Raw genomic sequence first — 25,542 nt, forward strand, 5'->3', positions numbered from 1 at the left:
TCATAGACTTATTGCTTATAGGGTAAGGAAACCAATGTCATTTTGTAATTTGGGTGATCTATCCCTTTAAGAATAGAACAATCAGCTCATTCATATTTCAAATTCTCGCTCTTTTTATATAAAATATACAGTAATTGTATAAAAATACATGTATTTACACTACTATTAAACAAGTAATTGCAATGACACCATACTCCAATGACTAGTTTTACATACATAACATTTAAAAAATAGACAAGTGTGCAAAAAGGTCTGTTGATGATTGATGATGCATTTCAAACATACCAGCTGGCGATCAGAATACTCTTTAAGACCCTCGTTTCTTTCAATGGTATTACGACAGGGGCTTTTATAGATGTGGCCACTCAGTCATTCAGTCAGTCAGTGTCTTTCTCTCTCTCTCTCTCTCTCTCTCATCTTTCTGTCATCTACATACTTTTTATGGGTGCATATATGATAACTCGTCCCCGTCACCTCATGATTTATTGTAAACCAGCCTATGTCTGACAGCGGTGACTGTGTTCCATCACTTTCAAGTTAGGCATGATAAATTCATTTGAAACAAGCAAAGGGCTCAGAGTTTAACTTTCATTTTAGCATAGGCCTCCTAGCATGGTAATCGTCAACCACACTGGGCTTTGCACCACTTGTTAGTATAGCATACAGAACAAAGTCCCCCCCCCGAATCAGTTTCCTGTCATGCAACATGTTCTTTAGGGATCTTAAAATAGGTGCCTGTTCTTTTGTGTCATGTTTTTACTGAAGGTTTGTGCACAGTGCATTGAAACTCTCATGAACTTAGAAGAGCTCAGAGCAGACGTGGCCTGTAAATAGACTATATGCCCCTTTAAACGGATCCTGTTTCTTAAAGAACGGGTTCATCCAAGAGCCAATGTTGTTAGCTCACCAAGACATCAAACTATCTTTAAGTTGTTCTTCTGCCAAGCTTAGTAATGAAAATGACCCTGCCAGGGTGATTCAGTGTCAGAACTCAAAGAGCAGCAGGTAGTGTGTTTACATGGCAAGCAGGGTTGGGGTCAATTCCATTTCAATTCAGTCAATCCCTATGGGAATTTCAGTTTACTCCATAACTTACTGAATTGAAATGGAATTTGCCCCAACCCTGACGTCAAGGGATGGATGAGTCTTCCCTTAGGTTAGATGATTGGGAGGGTGGGCTACTCTTCTGACGGACCAGATTTTGAACCCAGGTTGTTTAAGTTTATGTTAGTCCTCTGAGCTAAAGCTTATCTAGGAGCTAATACCAACTGAGCTTCACTCTCATGCCTCTTACACTCTCATAAAATTGTCAATTTTAAGAGGCAATATTGTTCTTTGACTATGCTGTCAGTCAGAGATATGCCTATGGGAACAGTATATGATAACTGTCACAAGCAGAAACTGGAACGAGATCCAATACCCATGGCAAATTCATTGGTTTTGTTGTTGACAAAACACTTGTCAAACTCAACTGGTTTTCCTGTCAAGGTTACACCAGGTACATAACCGTGGGTTACCCGTAGCTGCCACCCAGGTTCTCTTTCCACATCCCTTCAGGGTACACTGAGGCGCTGCTGTGAGTACTAAGCGCGTCCCTGATCCTCATGCGATGTAGATGGTCTCAACGTTTCAGTCTCTGTACAGTGGAGTCCATCCAGATGGTTGTGGGATCAGTCAGTTGATGATACCAGCGAAGGTATTGATTGGTAGAGGAAGTCCTTTGTTCATGTACTTGCTGAGGCCAGCGTCCCTCTCCTCTTCCCCCAAACTGAACTTGGACCGCATGGTCTTCTGGACACAGTATCCAGGGTCAAGACAGGGAGCGATCTCTATGCTGGAAATGAATTCATTGATAGAGGACATGTCAAATTATGAGAGTTAGATAAGTATGTTTGCCAGTGTTTTGGGGCTTTAGTGACAATGAACATTGAATGAGGATTACAATATTACACTTTTTGAAAGCATATATGTGCATTTAGTTATTTACATACAACATATATACTGTAACATGACACAATATATATACTGTAACACGGCACAATATATATAACATGTGCATATGTAACTAAACCACACGCAGTATGACTAGGGTTAATCAAATGAGGTTAGACTAACACGCTTCAGAAGACATTTCAACCAGCAACCGTCTGGTAACAAGATGATGTGTCTATCCACCAAACCACTCTCTGACCTGTTTTCATCTATTTCAAGTTTCCATGGTAGGCCAACCGTAGGCAACAGCTACAGCAACGGCTCTCACCTCTGTACGTCTCGGAAGGTTCTCCTAGAGTCTTTGTCCAGGGTCACAGTGAAGGTTTTCATCTCCAGGGTTCTGATCTTAACGTTACAGGTACGGATCTGGGCCTCCTGTGGAATTAAGTCTGTGTGTTAGGTTTGGGTTCTAGGTTCGTGAGATCATAAAGCGATGTGGCCACCATGGCTTGGTCAAGCGAACCAGGCCTTTGTTGACGTTACGAACAAGACGGAGACCCACGAATATCAAAGAGGCTGAAGTAAATATGTTTTATGTCTCTGAATTTTAGAACTACCTTCGCTAATAGACATCTGTGTGACAAAACGGTGTGAACTCACCACGTTGTTCTTGGGTTTAGTTTCGTTGAAAGCGACTGTAAGACAGTTCAGATCTGAGGACGACAACAAAAACAAGAACATAGGCCAGGCTTCAACAGATATACAGAATAATATGGGAAAAGTAGTAGAAATTTCAGAACTTATTTTTACATTCTCACAATTCTATCAATATACAACAGCATGGACATGCACTAATGTTTTACATTGTGACTTTGCCCACTGGGCACCCACTGGTTGAATCAACGTTGTTGCCGCGTCATTTCAATGAAATGACGTTGAACCGACGTGGAATAGACCCATAGGGTGACAACTCAGCGACTACTGATCACAATACAGATGAATCTAGCAATGAATTACATGAATATAGTAAATATCATTGTGTGTGATATGTAGTGTCGTATACCTTCTGTTTCATGGGAGGGAATGGCACTAATCTGAACACCTGAGGTCCTCAATGACATACCCTTGTCTACGTCTCTACCACTCAACGACACCTGGAGAGGAGGACAGAGACACAGGTCGGAGGTCATAGAGAGAAACTAACAGCTAAACGTCAAATGCAGGTTATATGATCTCTCGTCAGGTCAGGCCACTCTCATGGTGCAGTTCAAAACGCTAAACAGAGAAAAAACAGACGTTGCATCAACAGTATCAATCCCAAAAATGACGAAAATAGAGCAACACATTCGTTTATAGCCAGATGCAGCACTTTTACGTTGATGTATATTGTAGAGGTCATGTTAAAAACACGGTTGAACTTCGCTGACCTTTTTGTAGTTGACAGAGACGACGGCACCGCATGCGTCTCCTGTGTTCTTCTTCTGCTTGATGGTTGTGGCTGAGAGTGGGAGGACAGACGTGATCAGACCGGACGAGTGACATATGCACGTGCACACACACACCAATGCATGCACACACGTACACACACACACTTCAAATCAGTTTGAAACCAAACATCAGATGCCGAGAACGTTGATCGGGGGCGTACACAGGCTAAATGTTACCTTTCAAAGTAGTTAGGGACTGTTTGAACTCAGGGAAGTCCAGCCCCAAGTGGGAGAGAAACACGTCCTCCACTGGGTCCTTGGTCAGGTTGGAGAAGCAGATCTAGAACACAGGCAGGAGGATGACAATCGTGGGTCAGTAAAGCAAAGCGCTTGCAATGCCAAGGAGGTTCGTTTCCCCCTGAGGCCAACCGTACGTAAAAATGTATGCATTCATGACTGTAAGTCGTGTTGGATAAAAGCATCTGCTAAATGGCATACAGTGCCTTGCGAAAGTATTCGGCCCCCTTGAACTTTGCAAACTTTTGCCACATTTCAGGCTTCAAACATAAAGATATAAAACTGTATTATTTTGTGAAGAATCAACAACAAGTGGGACACAATCATGAAGTGGAACGACATTTATTGGATATTTCAAACTTTTTTAACAAATCAAAAACTGAAAAATTGGGCATGCAAAATTATTCAGCCCCTTTACTTTCAGTGCAGCAAACTCTCTCCAGAAGTTCAGTGAGGATCTCTGAATGATCCAATGTTGACCTAAATGACTAATGATGATAAATACAATCCACCTGTGTGTAATCAAGTCTCCGTATAAATGCACCTGCACTGTGATAGTCTCAGAGGTCCGTTAAAAGCGCAGAGAGCATCATGAAGAACAAGGAACACACCAGGCAGGTCCGAGATACTGTTGTGAAGAAGTTTAAAGCCGGATTTGGATACAAAAAGATGGCAAAAGGTCGCAAAGTTCAAGGGGGCCGAATACTTTCACAAGGCACTGTATATTATTGTTATAATATATGACCATTCAGGTAATGTGCACTCTGGAATTTGGTGTTTTTTGGTTAATGAGTGAGGACTGATAATCATGAACATGCTAGAGTGCTAACGATAAACTATGCTCAGTCCATCGCCGCAGACTTACTGTCATTATGTCACACAATCGACAACAGACAGTGGTAGAGAGATTCGACAGTGTTTAAGCGATAACTAGACCTGTTTGTGAATCATATGGCTGTGGCTGTGTCACAAATGGCCCCCTAATCCCTATATTGTGCACTGCTTTTGACCAGGGCCCACAGGGCTCCGACTAGGGTGCCATTTCAGATGCATCCTATGTCTCCTCACCTTGACAGAATAGATGGTGAAGTAAACAGGCTGCAGTCCGGTCCGCACGTAGTAGGAAATGACATCAGACAGGAAGGGGTTAGGCTCTGCCTCCTTGCTGCTGTTGGACTGCTGGAGAGAGATGGGATCATGTTAGTATGGAGCCTGGGGTTGACCAAGACAGATAGGGGTACACATAATATTAGCTTTTTAATACACTGTGAATGCTCATGTTTAGGAAGGAACTCTATTTCATTGATGTAGAGACACAGGAGAGGAGCGCTTCTTTGGTTTATAGTTCATTCACAAGGTGCTCTTTGATCATGGGATGAAATACTATCGAAAAGCCTTTGTGCAAACAAACTTCCAGAAGTAAGCAAGGCAGTATCATGTAGTGGAACATTTTTAAAAGCCTTGATTGATTTCTGGCTGATGCATGGCAAGAATTTAAAAAACCACCTACGTGTTGTAAAAAAAAGCCTTTTTCATTATGCCACTACATGAGTGCATCGATTACTTCCGGAGGTCTGTGTGGTGCACAAAGGCTTTTTTTAACGCTGCAGCATCAACCTGACCCTGTGTCCCTGCTACGTTTCACAATCTTTTACCTCCCGATACTTCCCTGTCTTTCCCTACACTGTGTCAAACAGTTTCTCTTCCCTCTATCCAGCTAAATGCTAAGATGACCCATAACAGCAAAACTATTCACATACAGTACTCATAGGTTCCTAGTTTCGGTAAGAGCCCACAGATGTTTTTTTCACTTCCTGTAAGCAGGCAACTACTGTACAGTACAACTCCCTTTTGTTTGCTAATCATTCAAAACACCTAGAAACATGCAAAAGGTAATTTGTTGACTTTTTTATATTGTACAGACCGGTTGCAGAGCATAAACCACATTCAACATAACCACAACTTTATCTACTGTAAATCAGACCTACTGTAGATTAGACTAGTATTGCGTTTCCTCTTAAGATCCTGAAAGCGACACTTGATTGAGCTTGCCAGGCTAATGAAATAGTCCCGAAAGTGCAAACCCTGTCAATCTAGCATTCCAGGCAGGCTCAATCAAAAGTATCAAAAGAGAACAGAAACAGATGCTGTCATTTCAACATAACGTAGAAACAGTAGGTTACTGTACCATTTTGGCCAGCTTGGGGATCATGGAACCCAAACTGTTGATGTTGCAGTCGTACCATGGATCCACCATTCCCAAGTAGGAACCCAGGGCACAGGGGTTTTCCCGGGATGGGGAGAGGTTTTCCTGATAGAGAAGTACAACATGGTTTATTAAAGATCCACTACTGTGCTAAACTGTTAGGGTTACTCAACCACAGCCACGGTCAGTGTAAAACCAGAGAAGGACATTAAGCCAGTTCAACTGACGACTAAATCCAAACATTACACGGTTGATTTTATGTGCATTTTATATTTACTGTACTTTTCGTCGCATTTGTTGATAAAAAAAAATCTTAAAATACTCGGAATTCCATTCAGTAACAGGATAAGAATACTCCTGGACAATGTAGGGTAGGTGCAACATAAGACAAAAACAATTGTCTCCAAGTGGCCCCACCCCTCTCCAAAGTGTGCACAGTTCCTAAGTAATTTCAATACACTTTTATAACTCACAGAAGTCTTCAACTGTGAGGTGCTTTGTTTTGAGCTCTCCTACCTGTGCCGTTGAGGACCGAGAACAAGCACACTTGTAGTTGTTGTGTTTGGAACACAGCCCTGCATCCCCGCCGTCACAAAATTACTGTTCTTGTTTACGCAATCCAGAAACGGACCATTATAAATCCCAATCTGAGTCAGATGGGCATCATTTGAAAGTCTGTTTTATTGCCAACATGACTAGTTAAGTTATAAAATATGATCTTACAGTGTTACGCTTTCACAGGGCAATTCAGAGAACATATCGTCATTTTGGTGCGCATAGAAAGGACTATTCAGGTGCATTCATGTGCGTGTTCCGCTGCAGATTTTCTTCATAATACACAAACATCCCACTGGGCACAGACGTCATTTCAACGTCTACTTTTGATTTACATTTGGCTGTGTTGTCAACATGAAATCACCCAAAAATATCACTGTCATTGGATTTAGGTTCAAAGTTGGGTGAAAAAAAAACACATTTCCACACGTCGACGCCTTTTTTCAAATCCAGTCCGTTTCCACGTTGATTCAACATCATCAAATGGATGCCTTGTTGTAATGACATGGAAACAACATGGATTCAACCCGTTTTTTTGCCAAGTGAGTTTCTGTTCAGGACAAACCAGGATATGACGCTGTGCATTGCTTGCCGTTTTGTCGTTTTGAGATTCTGTGTAGCATTTCGTGACATCTGCTGATCTAAATAAAAAGAGCTTTATAAATAAATGTGATCGATCGATTGATGTCATTCTTGTAACTGTACAGCAAACACAGTCATCATAAACGTTGACTGCAGATTACAGGAGTTTTATGATATGGAAATGTGAAGTGCACATTTGGACATCTCATCTTTCAAAATACATCATTTACAGCATTCCCCTCACTCAGACAACAACACAATTCAAAATGTTGTCCGATTAGTGGGAGGGATGTGGGCAACTTCTTGTCGCGTGCGTTGCTCAAGTTCAGAACGGCTGTCAGTCAAAACCCACACAGCGCTGTGGAGCATTTTACAGCGTATTACTGTACAGCCACTGCCTTCCAATGCAGGCACTTATCAGTGACCAAATCTGCCATTTCAACCCGCATATCATTCTTTTGACGTGATCATTTCACACACAGTGTGTGGCTGTGTGTGTGTATGTGGGTGTGTGTTCCCAAACTGAAACACTGAAATGAGTCATATCGTTGTCTCTTGACAGGTTGTAAAACTGATAGAGAGGAGGTGTTAGTTTGTGGTCTTACTCTGACAGGACAGGTGGTACTGGGATCCTCACAGACAGGGATGTAGTAAAACTGGAAGTTGACTTTCATGGTCAGAAAGAGACGACGCGCTTCCCTTTTCCTGCAGAGTGAAACCAATGATTAACTAACCCTCAAACCATGCTACACAGCACACCAAAATGGGTGTACCAACCAGTCTTGAGTTAGTTAGGAATAATCCCATTGTATATTTCTGACGCATTAACTATTAATGTGTCATGGTTTCCATTCAACTTCCTTCTTCCTGACTAGACCACGGAAATGTCATTTTTTGGACATTATGAAATAAAACATTTTCTACAGCATAGTATAGGGCTAACCAAATTGAGATGTTGTAGGTGGAACTGTCACCAAAAAGTATACTGTGATCATTTCTAACAGAAATCGACTATATCCAGTATCCATTCTAATATATCCAATATCCATTACAAACTACATGCAGTCTCTCAGACTACATTACCCATGATCCTGGTCCCTCACCGGAGAAAGTAGAAGGCCTTAGCCAGCTTCCCCAGCACCCTGTCGTCCCCCATCACCACGATCCGGGCGGTGAAGTGCCTCTGCTGCTTGGAGAATGAGGGGGTCCCGCTGTACCCCGCCTTCCTATGAAGTGTCCCCCCTCCCCCGCCTCCGCCGGCCACACTCCCGCTCTCCTCCAGAGCGTCCTGCATCAGGGCCATATTGTCCGTGACTGACGGCCTCATCTTGATGCCTCCTCGTCGGGTTAACCTGGCCTCCCCCTCCTCCGAGCCACCAGAGGGTTCCACCACTGAAGGCTCAACCCCAGGGGGAAGGTCCCTCTCGATGCCGCTGTCGGTGGACATCACGGAGTGGCGGGGCATGGCGGAGGAGGAAGTGAGGTCGGCGGGGAGGTCGGCGAGGTCAAAGTCGGTCTCTTGGTCCTGGCTGAGGCAGAAGTGTTCCGACGACATGGAGCTGGAGCGCACGCACTTGGCCAGCTCGCGCCCTGGTGGTAGAGGTGACATCAGAGAAATAGGAATTAGATAACATATATACTGTATCTCTATAACATGAATGTCAATACAGGTCAATGGGAACAGGAAGCAGCGAGACAAGAAAGAGCTATAATATTGGACGTTTGCATCGGGTGAGAACACAGTGTGTTAGAATAACACTCCTCATTATTCACGATTCATTCAGGATTATCCATAACCATGGTAGCATCCACATTAATGTAGAAGTGTTCAGAAACATATTCTATTCTTATTTACAATAACAGTGACTCCAAAATGTTTACTATTATTTATTTACTATTCATTTCTATTGGGCACAAAATAATCTGAAATACAACCAAAAACTAATTGCAAATGCAATCAAAAAGTTTGTAGAGTAACACGTTGACGTAGTCAATGCGTACTAGGAATATGGGACCAAATTCTAAACTTTTGACTGCTATGTTTATAAGAATTTTTAGGGGTGTAAATCATTTTGACCCCTACCTTTTTGAGAGAAAAAAAGTATACTGTTATTAAACAGAGAAACAGAGTTCATGTAACAGAGTTCTCTCATTGGTGTGTATAAACAACAGATCTCGTCACTCACAGATCTCCTCATCCTCCCTCCACAGGTGGAAGCTCATCTCTGGGTTGGGAAGCGGCATGTCACACAGGCATCCCCCACCACCGGAGGACAATGTGTCTAAACCAGGAAGAGCCCAAACTGTCACAATGACACCAAAAACAACACAACACCCACTTACTTCCTGGTCCCCCTCCCCTACACTAAGTATATGGTCTCACAGCTGGCCTGAGAGACAGTGTACTGTCCATTTGAAAGATAGTTGATATGATGAGAAGAATAAATATGTATTAAAAGGGAAATACAGTGTACATCCGTCCTAAGGGGGGGGGGGGGGGGCTCTGACTCGACAGATTTAGACAAGGAGGAATTCAGTGTGAAAGATCAGCTGACCAATACAGCGATCTATTAATAACTTTCCCTGAGTCAGTGACAGCTGCACTGTACGGTATGTGTCAGCTTGAAGACACACTAACACAAAAGAAGGACAGGGTTGGCAGTATTTCTCTGAATACGCCCTATGTGGAAAATGTATAACTACTTAAATACACGTACCAGCTGTAATACCTTGAAGTGTCGTCTACATTAACATTACCCCTCCATTTTCACTTGTAAACAGAAACCAAATGCTAGTCCAAAAGAAATGGAAGATAATGTCTGGATGCTTTTTTAGATCAGTTTGTTTTGGTTTCAAACAGTCAAAAGATGACCCCTCTATGATGATCCTGTACCTGATGTGTCAGTATGGGTGAGGATCTCTCTGTAGAGTTGTCCCAGTCTCCCCCTCAGCACCACCCCTTCCCCCTTGGTGCCCTCCTCCACACTCTGCTCCAGACTGGCCACCACTTCCTGGAAGTACGGCTCCACGTCCTGGCCAATTTCCTGCCACAGACACACGCGCGCACAAACAGACACACACACACCCGCACAAACAGACACGCACACGCAAACAGACACACAGACACACAGACACACAGACACACAGACACACAGACACACAGACACACAGACACACAGACACACAGACACACACACACACACACACACACACACACACACACACACTGTCTATGAATAGAATACAGGTGAAAGGCCATCAGCGTCCAGACAAACACATCTGGAAGTCTGAGTTTGACACATCCTGTTGAGATGAGTGTTATATTAGGACCAGTGTGTGTGTGTGTGTGTCTGTTTGTGTGCGCGTGTGTGTGTCTGTGTGTGTTTTAATGGGAATGGTGCCAACCTCTGCCTGATCATGGAACTGCGCAACTAAACAACACACTATTGAGTCATTATAGATCATTTCTGGTTAAGTGTGTTGCTGAATATGACTGAGATGGCATGTATGAGGCACCAGTAGAGACCTTTAGCTTTCTGAGCTTTGCTTTGGTGCAAATTGAAACAGCTCAAACCACAAAGGGGTTTGTGAAATACATTGAAATAGAAACTAGTGTCAAACACAAAGTGGTATTGATTTAGACAACTTTGAACAAAAGACGGCAACATTTGCGAAATGACACGACAAAACCAAAGTCAAGCTGAGATTAAACATCAAAGTAAATATGAAGACCATAAAACAAGTTTCTTTACCCCTCAAACAGAAGTCAAACCCAAAAGGTTTTTCCATTGTGTAAAATGTGGCAAGAATGTACATGTAACAAAATCAATGTGGTATAAACGAAGTGACTTTTGTTCTCCGAAGTGGGATGGACGAACAAATAAACAAAGCCAAAAAGAAAGAAACTAAATAAATGAAGGGTTTTACCAATAACTTTCACCCTGAAACCCATCATCACATTCGCATTCAGGAAAGACCAGACTTTAATAGAAGAAGAAACGTCATAGTGAAACTCAACGTTAACACAACCACAGCGCAACCACACTGACCTTCAGTGCCTGTGCCAGTTTAGGACCGTGGCACAGCTCCCCTCCGAGAGCAGCCTGGATGGAGTGTTGGACCACGCTCCGCATGTGGTCAAGGGGATTCAGATACCCCCCTGACCCCGAGGCCTCGATGTCCCCCCTCAGCGCCTCACCGTGGGGGCCGGAGAAGACCGCCGGATCGGCGAACACAAACACCCTAGGAGACCGTAGGAGAGATTGAGTTATTACCTTTGGTTATCCTTGATTAACCAGTTCCCTAATTGTTTGGTCGGGCAGTTCACACGCAACCTGCTGTTATTACAAGCTACTTCATCTACAAAACAGCATGTCATTCTATACCACGAGGAAAAGTGGCTTCTACACTGTACTGTGCTTCTCTCTGTGTCACCGTGTTGCATACAACTGCAAGTTAGGTTGATCTCTCACCTCTCCTGAAAGGAATGGTAGTCATTCTTCAGGCTCTGCTCTGCGACCACCATCCTCTGATACAGCACTCCTGTGGGTCAAAAAGATTTACTATCCAAGCAAAACACGTGACATTCTCGTACTACGGCCTTCGAATGCGTTGAAACAAAAAAACGTCCCTCTTCATTATAAAGTGTGTTACAGTAAAACGATGGTCACCTTTCGAAGACAGTAAAGTCTACCAATAAAGTCTTGTCTAGCACGTAATAGAAAAACACATAACTCGACAGGTTGGTCGAAGGATGTACGTTGGTTTCAGTACCTGGTGTGTAGCGTTCTGTCTTCATGCGTCTGGTGTAGCTGAGGCCTACAGTACAGTAGGGCTGGGGGAGGGTAAGCAGCCTCTTGCAGAAGTCGTACACCCGCTTGTACAGGTCGTCAGGAAGGTAGGCTGACTGGAACGTACACAGATATACGCACAGTTAGCACTGTCAGTCAGTCACAGCTGTCCTCGGACTTACCTGAACCACCAAACACAATTGGTATGGTACATACACACAACCCTCAAATACAGTATAGCACCATTTCCCTCCATAAATACCTGCACAAACTTCCCAAAACGTCAATATACAACATATACTGTTTTAAATTGCTAGCCGTCATTAATGGTTTGAAATATTCTATTGTTTTCCATCCCATTCTATTCTATTCTACTATAAAGAGCCTATGGCTCTGGTAACAACAAGAACTGTCTCTTCAATTAGACACTAACGAATAAAGAAGAGATAAAGGCCTACGAACGTACAGAGTCCTGACCTCGCCTGACCAGGAAGTGTAGGAGACGATTAACTGGAAATAAGACTGCATCAAATCTGAGGAGCTCATCAAAACAGTGGTGGGAAATGATCCAATCCCCCAAATGAAAGCTTCTCCCCAGCCAACCCCGAGACAGGTCTGTAAAGATGCTGTTGTCATGTCTGACAGGTGTTTCCTTGTGTAACGTAAGCTCCCGGAACCTACCTGGATGACAGCATAGATGAGTGTGTGGAGCAGGGGGATGATGTGTGTCCGACAGTCTACCCTCTCAGCCTGCAGACAACAAGAGACAAGCACACAAACTACTGTGTTAGTCAGTTACTCACTAATACAAAGTTTGTCTGTAAAAGATAGCTTATCTGTTACCACCAGGGGCGGACTGGGAACAGAAATCGGCCCTGGCATTTCTAACACATTGGACAATTATTTTCCTTGAGACCTCCACACCGGCCAATTAATTAATAGCAAGTTAATTATAATTTTGTGTAAAAAAAATTAAAAAGTTTGACAGACCCACTGGGCTAAAAATAAACCGTTCCATCTAGTGTTTGCCCGAAATGCCAGATGGCCAATCCGCCCATTTCCCACTAGACATAACATTCATGTTTCACATTGTCGCACAATGTCCTTGACAGTCTCAGTGTTCTTTTCAAATGTATTTGGGTGGCAATCGTTGATTGTCTTTTCTCTTGACACGACAGTGTAAACTAATAATGAATGGCCCAGAGACTTATATTTCTCCATATAAGGCCCCGGAATGGCCTAATGGCGCACACTGATGACATACCCTTTCCAGCTCCTTGACGACGACTCTCACCAGAATGAGACTGTTGGCAGGATTGTTCCGAACCTTCTTGTGCAGCGTCCATCTTAGCATCCCTTCGAGTAGAAACACACACTCAGCACTTGCAAACATTTCCACAAATGGCAATAAACAGCACTCCCACTCTCTGTTGTTTCCATAGACAAAGCGCTACACAAATAGCTGGTGTGACTCAGTGCCAATGCTTTGTTCCATTGCACAACGAACCCAAACTGTGGATAAAACTAATAGCTGACTCAGTGCAATTTTCCGATTATTGTCAGGCAGCGGTTATGTGTCATTCTCATGTGGTTTGGGCAGATTAATATGGAACATTAAAGAGGATCAACTCCTTCCGGACGGTGGAGCAGAGTGGCAAGTCAGGGACCTCCAGTCCATTTTAAACCTAGATGCTTTGTAGGTAAGCCAAAGGCGGCTGTTGGCATTTTAATTGGGGAGGACAGGCTCAAAGTAATGGCTAGAATTGAATAAACGGTATCAACCACATCGTTTCCATGTGCTTGAAACCATTCCATTCACTTCCTTCCAGCCATTATTATGAGCAGTCATCCCCTCACCAGCCTCCTGTGATATAAGGTACCCATATGTATCGTTATTGAGCTTTGGGTCAGTAATGTGGGGGTTACTTGATGAAGCTTGCTATGCATTTAGCTAGCACTACCAGTTGAAGCTAGCCAGTTAGCTTCAATTGACCAAACCAGACTGGAAATGTGCAATAAAAGCAGCCTGACCTGAAACGGAGCCAAGCTCACTGGAAAGCAAGTCGGTTCACTACCTCTCAGCTCTGCTCAACTCAACAGTGTGTAAACCCCATAAAGAGTCTAGTGGAAACTCCTTACCTTTATTGAGCACAGAGGAGGGGTGTTGGCTCTCCAGCTCCCTGAGCACGGCCTGGACACTGCGGTAGATGTCTGACTCTGAGGCCAAGGGGGCGCAGCTGCCTGGAGAGTCAGGGGTCAGAGGTTAAGAGTCAATATTAATAAAAGTCGTACAGCAAATGTTCCATTGTGGAGCAAATGTACATGCATTCCACTCTTCAAATGACACCCTATTCCCCATATATTACCTATAGGCTCCATGCTGCTCGGGGGGCTGCTCGAGCTATCTCAGGCTGCCTTGTTGGTCATGTCTCACATGCATGGCGGGGCCACGGCCTGGTGTCTATAGGGACGGGACAGGGAGAAGGTCTAAGCTGTTAGCGGTACCCACCGGAGGCATGACAGGGGCTGTTATTCTTTATTTTACCAGGAAAAAGGCTTAAATGATGTACTGGACATTTCTTGTGGCACAGAGGTGTTAGGACTTGTGAGTCCCCAAGAGTAGAGCCAGTGAATTGACCACGAAACACACACACACACACACACACACACACACACACACACACACACAACACACACACACACACACACACACACACACACACACACACACACACACACACACACACACACAACACCGAGCTATAAGACTGGACATAATGAGTTTCAGCAGCAGGTGCCGCGGTCACAGTCACACTACTGTTCCAATAGAACAAGGCTGATCGTTCTCATTGCCTCATAAACAACCTCTTTCTCTGCTTCTCTTTCTCACAGTCTAGTTTATCGCAGCGCGAATAGAATTATACCCCATTCCAAAGTGTTTCGTTTTTTGGCTTTAGTTAGAGATCAGTCATCTATCCACCTGTTTCTCACCATCCCCCATAACAAAGACTAAAATGACTGGGGATGTACGGAGGTCTATGGGACAGCTTCACACGTCAAGTATAAAACGACCAACCATGTCAAAATGAAAGTTCCCAACAGTGAGAGACGATGACTTCTTGATATTCAGATCTGTGATGAGTACACTTACAGTATAAAGTTGAAGTTGGAACCATAGCCAAATACATTTAAACTCAGTTTTTCACAATTCCTGAAATTTAATCCTAGAAAAGAAAATCCCTGTCTTAGGTCAGTTAGGATGACCACTTTATTTTAAGAATGTAAAATGTCAGAATAATAGTAGAGAGAATTATTTATTTCAGCTTTTTTTCTTTCATCACATTCCCAGTGGGTCATAAATGTACATACACTCAATTAGTATTTGGTAGCATTGCCTCCAAATTGTTTAACTTGGGTCAAACGTTTTGGGTAGCCTTCCACAAGCTTCCCACAAGAAGTTGTGATGGCCACTCCAAAACCTTGACTTTGTTGTCCTTCAGCCATTTTGCCACAACTTTGGGATTATGCTTGGGGACAGCTTTAACTTCCTGGCTGATGTCTTGAGATGTTGCTTCAATATATCCACATCATTTTCTTTCCTCATGCCATCTATTTTGTGAAGTGCACCAGTCCCTCCTGCAGCAAAGCACCCCCACAACATGATGTTGCCACCCCCGTGCTTCACGGTTGGGATGGTGTTCTTCGGCTTGCAAGCCTCCCCCTTTTTCCTCCAAACATAACGATGGTCATTATGGCCAAACAGTTCTATTTTTGTTTCATTAGACCAGAGGACATTTCTCCAACAAATACGATCTTTGTCCCCACGGTTGCAAACTGTATTCTCTTTTTTATGGCGGTTTTGGAGCAGTGGCTTCTTCCTTGCTGAGCGACCTTTCAGGTTATGTCGATATAGGACTTGTTTTACTGTGGATATAGATACTTTTGTACCTGCTTCCTCCAGCATCTTCACCAGGTCCTTTGCTGTTGTTCTGGGATTGATATGCACTTTTCGCACCAAAGTACGTTCATCTCTAGGAGACAGAGCGCATCTCCTTCCTGAGCGGTATGACGACTGCGTGGTCCCAAGGTGTTTATACTTGCGTACTATTGTTTGTACAGATTAACGTGGGACCTTCAGGCATTTGGAAATTGCTCCCAAGGATGAACCAGACCTGTAGAGGTCTACAAATGTTTTTCTTGGTCTTGGTCTTGGCTGATTTCTTTTCATTTTCCCATGATGTCAAGCATAAGGCACTACGTTTAAAGGTAGGCCTTGAAATACATCCACAGGTACACCTCCAATTGACTCAAGTGATGTCAATTAGCCTATCAGAAGCTACTAAAGCCATGATATCATTTTCTGGAATTTTCCAAGCTGTTTAAAGGCGCAGTCAACTCAGTGTATGTAAACTTCTGACCCACTGGAAATGTGATACAGTGAATTATAAGTGAAATAATCTGTCCGTAAACAATTGTTGGAAAAATGACTTGTGTCATGCACAAAGAATATGTCCTAACCGACTTGCCAAAACTATAGTTTGTTAACAAGAAATGTGTGGAGTGGTTGAAAAACTAGTTTTAATGACTCCAACCTAAGTGTATGTAAACTTCCGACTTCAACTGTACATGCAGGACGCATCATCACAAGACAAGATAGAATCCAATCAAATGTTATTTGTCACATGCGCCGCATACAACAGGTGCAGTAGACCTTACCGTGAAACGCTTACTTACAGGCCCTTAACCAACAGTGCAGTTCAAGAAATAGAGTTAAGAAAATATTTACAAAATAACTAAAGTCAAAAATATAACAACAACAATGAGGCTATATACAGGGGGTTACTGGTACAGAGTCAATGTGCGGGGGGGTACGGGTTAATGGATGTAGACGAACAGTGAACTAGTGAAACTGCTGTGGAGTTCTAAACATTACTGAGCATTAAAAGGTGTATTACTGTAGAGATAGAGGATATGGGAGTAAAATAAATTACAAGTATATTTCCATTTGAATTAAATTGCCAAATAGAATATACGGCATTGTTTCTGCAGCAACTATACCAACAACTTGACTTTCACGACATGCCTCAGCTAACAGCATAGTAAGATGTTTTTTAAATAGTGAAACATTCTCAGCATCACTTCCTCAGTTTTGAATAACCTGACCCAAAATAACACAGCTGAATTGAATTGTCACCTTACTAGTCTATAAAGTGTCACCAAATGTTCTGTTGAGACATTTCCGATCCAGTCGAAACATGGAAAGAAATCTGACAAATCATGTAACGGTTCCCTAAGCCAGAGGCACTGTGCATGCCAAAATGCCTCTCTCTCTCCGTGTTAGTTCTCATACCGAAAGTTCACAATTAGTTTGCTGCTTCAAGTTCTATCCCAGACACATCCACCATCCAGTACCTACCGACCAAAGCACCCAAAACAGGTGAACCGCCAAAAACAAATCCTCCTACCTTTTCCCTCCCAGGAAGGTTCCTCTTTTTAGCGATACACAAAAGGTCCCCTTAATTTCCGTCACACTGGCCCAGTGTTCAACGTGCTGCTGCAGGGTCTGACCGAGAGAACAGTGAAGTGGAGTGAACTTCCTCTAACTGGGAGGTGGTAACGAGGTGGTGGGGGTGGTGACAGAGAGAGTGGCAGTGTTCTGAGAGAGGGGGAGAGAGAAAGAAGTAGCAGTGTTCTGAGAGAGGGGGAGAGAGAGGTAGAGGGGGAGGAGGAAAGTGAGGTGGAGGTTTGGGGGCAAGGTAACAGCAGCAACCTGTTTGAACTGTGTTAAACGTTGTATTCTCTCTCTGTCTCTCTCTCTCTGTCTCTCTGTCTCTCTCTCTGTCTCTCTGTCTCTCTCTCTGTCTCTCTGTCTCTCTCTCTGTCTCTCTCTCTCTCTCTGTCTCTCTCTCTCTCTCTGTCTCGCTCTCTCTCTGTCTCGCTCTCTCTCTGTCTCGCTCTCTCTCTACCGTTCTCTCTCTCTCTGTCTCGCTCTCTCTCTCTCTCTCGCTCTCTCTCTACCTCTCTCTCTGTCTCGCTCTCTCTCTGTCTGTCTCTCTCTCTGTCTCTCTCTCTGTCTCTCTCTCTCTGTCTCTCGCTCTCTGTCTCTCTCTCTCTCCTCTCTCTCCTCTCTCTCTCTCTCCTCTCTCTCTGCCTCTCCTCTCTCTCTCTGTCTCTCTCTCCCTCTGTCTCTCTGTCTCCCCTCTCTCTCTGTCCCTCCTCTCTCTCTCTCTGACTCTATTTTTGTCTTTCTGTTTTCTTGTATCTTTTTCTCAACTTTTCCCCCTCTCTTTCTCCCTCTCCCTCAGGCTGCCCAGAGGTTGTCCCTGAGGCTACAGTAGAAAAATGGAGGTTAAGTTGGAGGGGATTTAACCTTGATCCCTGCAATAAAGCACGGCGCAGGGAATGACAGCAACAAGGATAACAGCGCTGCCTCAGCAACTGCCTGGGTGACCACACGTTTCCTGTTCCTGATGCACCCCTCACTCACTCTCTTCCTTTCTCGCTCTCTCTCTCTCTGACTTGGTCTGTCGGTCTCTTTCACACTCTCTCACTTGGTCTGTCTCTCTCTCTCTCTCTCTTTCTACACGCTGTCCTTCACTACCTCGCCTTTCTCTCCATCCTCCCTCACTCTCTCTCCCCCTCACTCTCTCTCTTCAACACCCGTCTCTCACAGACACACTAACATATTGTTTTTTTTTAACACCTTACGTGCGGAGGGAGGACAGGACCTGAGACATTTCCTCTCTGTGTGAATGCGTAGGGTTGCACCACACTCAACAGGCTATATTTAGGTTGGAGTGTGTGTGTGTGTGTGTGTGTGTGTGTGTGTGTGCATGCATTAATATGTGTGAGTGTGTGTGCCCCAGAGGTTTCATTCATGCATTGCCTAAAAATAGCCGGTCAATTAAAAAAAGTCAGTTTCTGCACTAAGTATTCATGTCCTTGCAAGCTGAGAGAGGAAAGTGTACGTGTCGCAACAATGAGTAGTGATCTGCAGACAATTCTAGGTCTGTATATCGTCTAGATTTGATATGGGTGTTGCAAGTGGCACACAACAAGAGCTCTGCCTGTGGATGAGATTTGGAGCTTTTGATAAGAATAGCTAAAACCAATGGTAAAAGCTTGTACTTCAAGAAAGAAGTACAAGACTGAAGTCCAAGTTTGCAGAGGGGAGGGATCTACCACCCCAAAACCCCAGGCCTCAAGTGGACATGAACACTCACAAACAATGTGCTACAATACAAATCAAACATACCCTTATCAGACTGTATAATTGTACATGGTACATGGCTAAAATCAGATGTGATCCTCAAGGAGGAAAATAAATATTTGTATGCAGTAATTCACTCTTTAAGGGCACTGCACTCACAATGACTTATCATAACAGACAAAAGCAAAGCAAGTTGTATACATCTGATAGGCACTGCAGGAGTGGAGTCACTCAGGGCTCAGTAATCCGACCCATCCAGTTTGATAATCTCTCTGCCCGGTTACAACCCTTTCCCGTTACTTCAGTCACACCTGTGTTTACCCAGATAACCACGGCCCTTTCACATGATCACATACCTATATACACCCTACAGTATATGCAGGGTTACTCAGGTGATTAAGGTTTCATACCCACGCAGGCATGCATGAACGCACGTGCACAAACGCACCCCATAAAAACTACTGTGCAGGACTATACAGGTGTAGAGATTTCATTTATGACCTGGGCAACTTTAGTCTAATAGCCCTAGGCATTGTAATCCGTTTAAGGGCAAAACGTTATGCAAACATGCAGATTGTAGAAGTGTCTTTTCCTGCTCCTTAATTCAAATCAAATCAATCAAATCTAAGTTTAGCAAAAGTCTAGTAAAAAAATCTAATTAAAAAAAAGATTCTAAAACAAGACATCAATTAACGATCCAAGCAGATAAATTAGAGTGAGCAGTTTCAGAACCCTGAATAAATATAAATTACGTGGTGTGTATATACAGTGTAACATTTGGAAAAGCAAATGGTATGTACAGGGGAGCAAGCAATAAGTGTTGGCAGACGCTCAGGCGACTCTGTTGCTTCCTCGCAGCTAACCACCGGCCTTCTAGTTAGCTACCCTTTGCCTGGTTAAGAAACACAAGCTGCTTTACGAAATTAGCGATGTCTAGTGATGACTTTCTCTCTTTTGAGTATAGAAAAGTAGGCTGTCTATGAATTTGTCGTCTCGCTCAACCCTCCCACTGCATTTCTATAGCCAGTCAACCTCTTTTCCTCTAGAGAAAATGGCTTGAGAGACTACCGTCCAAACGATACTGCATGACCCATAATACCGGTGCTTTTCACATAGCGTATCGCTGGCCGTTTTAAAACAAGGCTACTTGCGGACCAGACCGTTAACCATTTGTTTAGGCTACACCGTGTCATGTTACCTCATTAGCTAGCTAGAGCTAACAACCTGCGGCGCGTTCAGCAGGATGAAACGTTTTTGGAATGTTCAGATAGAAATATGCTATGCTAGAATTTATATGACTAAGATTTAAGACTATATAAATAAAAAAAGAGTGGCAAAATTAACACGGGTACAGTAGTAAATATCTTAGGATGAGCTACGAGAATACAGTATGTACTATGTATACTATACTATGCATACACAGTGAGTAGACAACAGTATATAAACAGCATTTGAAGTGACCAGTGTTCAATGTCTCTCTGTTCAATGTCTCTCTATTCATGCGCCTTGGCTGGGCTGCAAGGTAGCGATGGAAGGTGTCAAATATTTTCTGCTTTGACTATGTTGGTTGGTTCCATTCCCAATCAGGCAGCGGCAGTACCCAGTAAAGGGATGAACAGGGTTGGCTGGTATGCTCCTGAGGACGACAACAAGGACGCAGACATACCACAAGCCTGGCAGTGTAAAGTAAACTAACTTCTTCCAGCCCCTGGAAGAAGAGAGAGTATAGTAATTGGTGGGGGATGAGGGAGGATGAGGGGTGTGTGTGTGTGTGTGTGTGTGGCTTGAGGCTTGAAATCCCAACGTTAGGACAGTGAGCAGCAAAACAATATATATAGACTGTAGGCGCACATGTACCTGTACACAAAACCTAGAGAGATACCTTGAGAACTAGTCTCGTGTAGAGTCGATATTATGTCACAGTTGAAAAACCAGACAAGCACAGTGTCCAAATAGTCCGGTAGAACATTCCTTTCATGACATGAGCAAAGAAATGTCCCAGCTAAAGTAACTCTTAAATTGTGTTGCTACAGTATGTTGTTGAGCAATGCCTCACGTCACAAGCAAGTTGACGTTTATTGTCAAGAGTTCTGTCCTGGAGGCAGAACTGAGTGATTTCCCCTTAGACAGGCCAGCTGCAAAGTCAAACTTCGATATATGCTACAAATTAATGAGAAAAAAATTGCTTTAAGGCTAAGGTTAGGGTTAGCAGTGTGGTTAAGTTTAGGGTTAAGTTTAAAAACAGATTTTATGACTTTGTGGCTGTGCCAGCTAGTGACCACTCTCCAGAGCTGCCTCCAGAACAAGATTCATGCCGAAAAACGCTTAAAACCGCACGTCACAAACTAACACTACAAAGGTTTTTTGTTGTTGTTGGAAACCAGTCCAGTAACAAATGGTGCAAATGTTGTTCATCGATCATTTCCATAAAAAACAAGGCACCATATACAGAAAAAAATTATCTAAAAGTGACACCATTGAAAACCAAAAGTATTTCTCTCCATCAAACTAAGCAGTAAACCTAAATCCAACCCCTCTCACCCATAAACACCTTACGTAACCATAACCCATACAAGATAAACTGGTCAATGATTCTCCTCCACCAGCGGCAGAAGTGCCTGTAAGAAAATAAACATATATGTCCTAAAAGTAGTGCATTCTACATACAGGGAATAGGGTGGCATTTCAGATGCACCCTCTATGCTGCTGGTGTGAGGGGGGATATCAATCAAGGATATTTCCTGCATTCACAGCAGGAACAATGTGAGGAAGTGTTTGAAGACCACTGGACTCTCGTAACCCTCTGGCCCTCTACCATAAGTTCCCCCGTCAAACCCACGCATGAGCATGCACACACACATTCAGGAGGCAGGCACACGCACGCACGCACGCACGCACGCACGCACGCACGCACACACGCACACACACACACACACAATTCTGACTGGACACAACGGGGCTAAGGGGAAGATTTATACCCCATGTGCTAAAACCATCACGCTGGGATGGAGGAAGACCAGAGGAAGAGGGTGGGTAAAGAGGGGGTCCCCAGGGGGGTCTGTTGGTGTGAATTGGTTCAGCCCCTGTACAGAGGGTCACCTGAGGATGTCGCTCCTGGGGTGGTTGTTGTTTGGGCACCAGCACTCAGTGGTCAACTGTATTGTACAGTACTGTACACACACATGCACAAATATGCACATGCACGCATGTTCACACAAGCACGCACAAAAAATACTGTAAACCTAACCAAAATAAATATGACACTTTATAGCCATGGCAACTATTCAACTTTCACAAAGACCTACAGTACAGAACGTTTGATCCTGGTTTATCACGACTATGCTTTTTACAGCCATTTACGAAACATATTGTTCGAGGTTTTGAAATTATATCATTTTCCCTCTTATCCAAGTAATAAGAATGTTGCACTTAACGGTTTCCCATTAATTCCTTAAAGGGAAATATAATGCTTATCAAGCAAAAATCCAGGTTTGAAAACAAGGTTGTTACCATAGCCACAGTGTTGTACATTGCCTAAGCATAAATTGCATTTATCCATTGAATGCCTAAGGAATGGTTTTGTAGATTCTAGTAGGGCTGGTTTGGACATACACTGCTGCTGTACGTGGTCATTATAAGACATGTTATAATGACCACGTAAACATTTATCGAGGGAGGTTGTTTGGTGTAATGCAATCTATCCGCCACTGGGGCAGGATGTACGCAGGGCGTCAGACTAGACGGGGTCGCAACACACACACACTTGGCAGGGAGCATGTCGAGCCATTGTGGAGACAACCTCCCAGGAGGCTTTGCACACGACGATGCCAAAAGTGTGGCCTTTGTTTTTATATTCTTCTAGAGGAAAACAAACGGGTGGTGTGTGTTGTTGAAATAAAACTGAAGTGCGTCTGAGCTGAAGTGTGTCTGTGGTTTGCCTGTGACCTCAATGTGCTCATAGCGTCAGGCTTAGACCGTGAGTAAGGTAGCATTTCAATTTACAATTCTTCAGTTAAACAAGGAGGCAAAATCTTCATTTCTAATGCCAGACTGGGTGCCAGTGTGTTACTGTTCTCCATAAGGAAACCAGACACAGTGGAACAGACTGGCACCAAGGCTTCCATATTCCCAAGAGGGCCACTCTTGATTTATGTCAACATAGGCATGCCCTAAGCCTAGAGTGTTTGGATCCAGTGACTCCTGGGTTGCTACTTTATAACCCCATTGAGACAGTGGGCTTTACCTATAATTACATTGCCTAAGCTCTCCTCAGCTATGGAAACTACCAGCATCCCATACAGAAGACCCAAGCCAATAGGTAATGTCATTGAGGGTCCATATTCAGGGGTGGCCAGGGTTTATGGGCACTCCCATAACAAATCAGAGCACCGCTATAAAGCACTTAAAATATAAACTTGGGAACCCACATAGTTTCACGAAATATGAACATTGATCCAGCAATTAACACTTTACCCATACATTAAAGCTGTAATATGTAACCTTTTGGGTCGACCTAACAAAATGAACATAGAAATGTGAGTTATAGATCTGTCATTTGCATTGAAAGCAAGTCCAAGAAGCGGTAGATTTGTTCTGCGTGCACTATTTCTATACCCCCTGTTCTTAAGTTTCATTTTTGCTCTTTTACTTTAGGTTTTGTACACCAGCTTGGATATGGAAAATATATTTCACAGTGGTTTAGATGGTACAATGATTCACTACAATATACTTGCTTGTTTTGTCACAAACTGAAATTAGGGGAACAATTCAATTGAATCCATGTTGGTGCATCCCACCCTTAGAATTTTAGCAACCAAGAAATGGCAGAGCGATTCCTGTATAGTGCATCTTTAAGTTGCTCTTCGTAACACAGTAATTAAATAGCTGGAAATGGGCACCAAAACCCGATGAGTAATTCAAACCCTGCCCAAACAACATCACCAACAACCAATCACGCATCTAGCCTGGTCCCAGATCTGTTTGTGCTGTCTTGTTGACAGTTGACCATACGAGTTGGCAAGACAGCATAAAAAGATCTGGGACCAGACCACCATTCATCCCAAAGCTACAGAGAATGACCAGGAAACCTGAATCTAAAACAAGGACCCTGGACAGCTGTGCTTTAGACTCACCAATACAAAACACACATCACCCACAAAGCCAGAGCTTCAATCAGGCATTGTGTTATAAAACTGTTGTCATTATCTCAGGAGATAAAAAACTGTTGTCATTATCTCAGGAGATAAAAAACTGTTGTTGTGCTTTGTGTATTCCAGTTGGGACGTAGTGTGTTTGAAAAGGCATGATGGCAAGGAGCTTTTTTTTTATAAAGACTAAAAATAGAACAACCTCTTCCCATGTTTACTCTGTTGATCTGGTTAGGTTACAGTGTGGCAGATTCTGAAGACTCGGTTACCTTATCTAAGTGTAGTACCACACTGCCACATTGATAAAGAATGAAGCCGATTCTCATTCACTGGAAAACTTAAACAGCAACAGTAAAAGATTGGAACCAAACAAAATATGCAGTAATCTTGTAATGAGATAGGACGCTCTTGAAAAAAAGAGATTTTAAAACTCAATGTGCCATTCCTGGTTAAATATAGGTTACAGAAAAATATCAGAAAAAGAGTTTAACAGTGTAACATTATTGCATTGTATTTAGGTTACAAATCTGTGCAACTTGAACATAAAACGTGAATCATGCAATGGTCCAAGAGCAATTATATTACTATAAAACCATTCAAAATTAACAAAACAAAAACCCCATACATTTAATAAGAGAGCTTATTTCTGTTGATAAAATCACTATTTACCTGCTTTTCGGTTCAGCAAATAAATCCATAAACTTTCTATGAGGGTGATTGAACTCTGCTCGGGAAGTACAACTTCACACGTTGCTTCAGTTGCAGCTGTGACAGCAGCACGCGGGGCAGTACAGTATGGCCACGCCCACCGAGGATTTATTCAACCAATACGATGTCTCAAATGTTTCCCTGGCGATCTAGATTGGCTAAATCCTATCAAATAGGCCTACAACCTATACTTTACTTGTATGTCGTGCTAGTTGAGGTTTCTCATCTTCGAATCGATTTTTAACACAGTTGATATTCTGTTTAAGTCAGCCTACTGTTACTTACTTTATGTTCAAAGACACCCAGAGAAACAAGTTTTTTTTAAAATGTAGCCTCTCATTTGATCTTATTTCATCATTATTTATTTCCTGTAGGATTTCTCATATAGTACAAACAATTTATAGAACATTGATAAGACAAAATAAAGACTAACATAAAAATTGGTACCAAATGGAGAACAGAAGTGCCAGACAACACTATTTTGTTATATGTTGTTACATGTACAGTACCTTTCATTTGTTTATTTTACATCTGTTTATTGAAGTTAGCTATATAGCACTGAATGTACAAAACATTAGAAATACCTGCTTTTTCCATGACATACTGTAGACTGCACTGTTGGTTAAGGGCTTGTAAGTAAGCATTTCACGGTAAGGTCTACACTTGCTGCATTCAGCGCATGTGACAA

General features: G+C 43.0%; 1 protein-coding gene across 3 annotated transcripts; it reads right to left on the bottom strand.

Annotated features, from left to right (window-relative positions):
- Positions 1-134: 134 nt before the first annotated feature.
- Positions 135-25,536, bottom strand: LOC124015109 (phosphoinositide 3-kinase regulatory subunit 6-like). 3 transcript variants are annotated; one of them, XM_046330051.1, is made up of 21 exons: positions 24,816-25,536; positions 17,255-17,445; positions 14,156-14,250; positions 13,929-14,030; positions 13,054-13,145; positions 12,471-12,539; positions 11,773-11,905; positions 11,472-11,541; positions 11,049-11,241; positions 9,893-10,043; positions 9,186-9,281; positions 8,103-8,589; positions 7,605-7,704; positions 5,845-5,967; positions 4,725-4,832; positions 3,597-3,699; positions 3,360-3,430; positions 2,996-3,086; positions 2,593-2,645; positions 2,261-2,367; positions 135-1,834 (listed from the first exon to the last, which is right to left on the bottom strand). In XM_046330051.1, exons 3-21 carry the CDS (start codon positions 14,166-14,168, stop codon positions 1,675-1,677), a joined length of 2,322 nt encoding a protein of 773 aa, XP_046186007.1. In that variant the 5' UTR covers positions 14,169-14,250; positions 17,255-17,445; positions 24,816-25,536; the 3' UTR covers positions 135-1,674. The 3 variants fall into 3 exon arrangements, with proteins under 3 accessions (XP_046186007.1, XP_046186005.1, XP_046186006.1); XM_046330049.1 differs by having other exon boundaries at positions 4,725-4,835; XM_046330050.1 differs by lacking the exon at positions 17,255-17,445 and having other exon boundaries at positions 4,725-4,835.
- Positions 25,537-25,542: the final 6 nt, after the last annotated feature.

The sequence above is a fragment of the Oncorhynchus gorbuscha genome, linkage group LG26 (assembly GCF_021184085.1).
Source record: "Oncorhynchus gorbuscha isolate QuinsamMale2020 ecotype Even-year linkage group LG26, OgorEven_v1.0, whole genome shotgun sequence".
Taxonomy (NCBI): domain Eukaryota; kingdom Metazoa; phylum Chordata; class Actinopteri; order Salmoniformes; family Salmonidae; genus Oncorhynchus; species Oncorhynchus gorbuscha.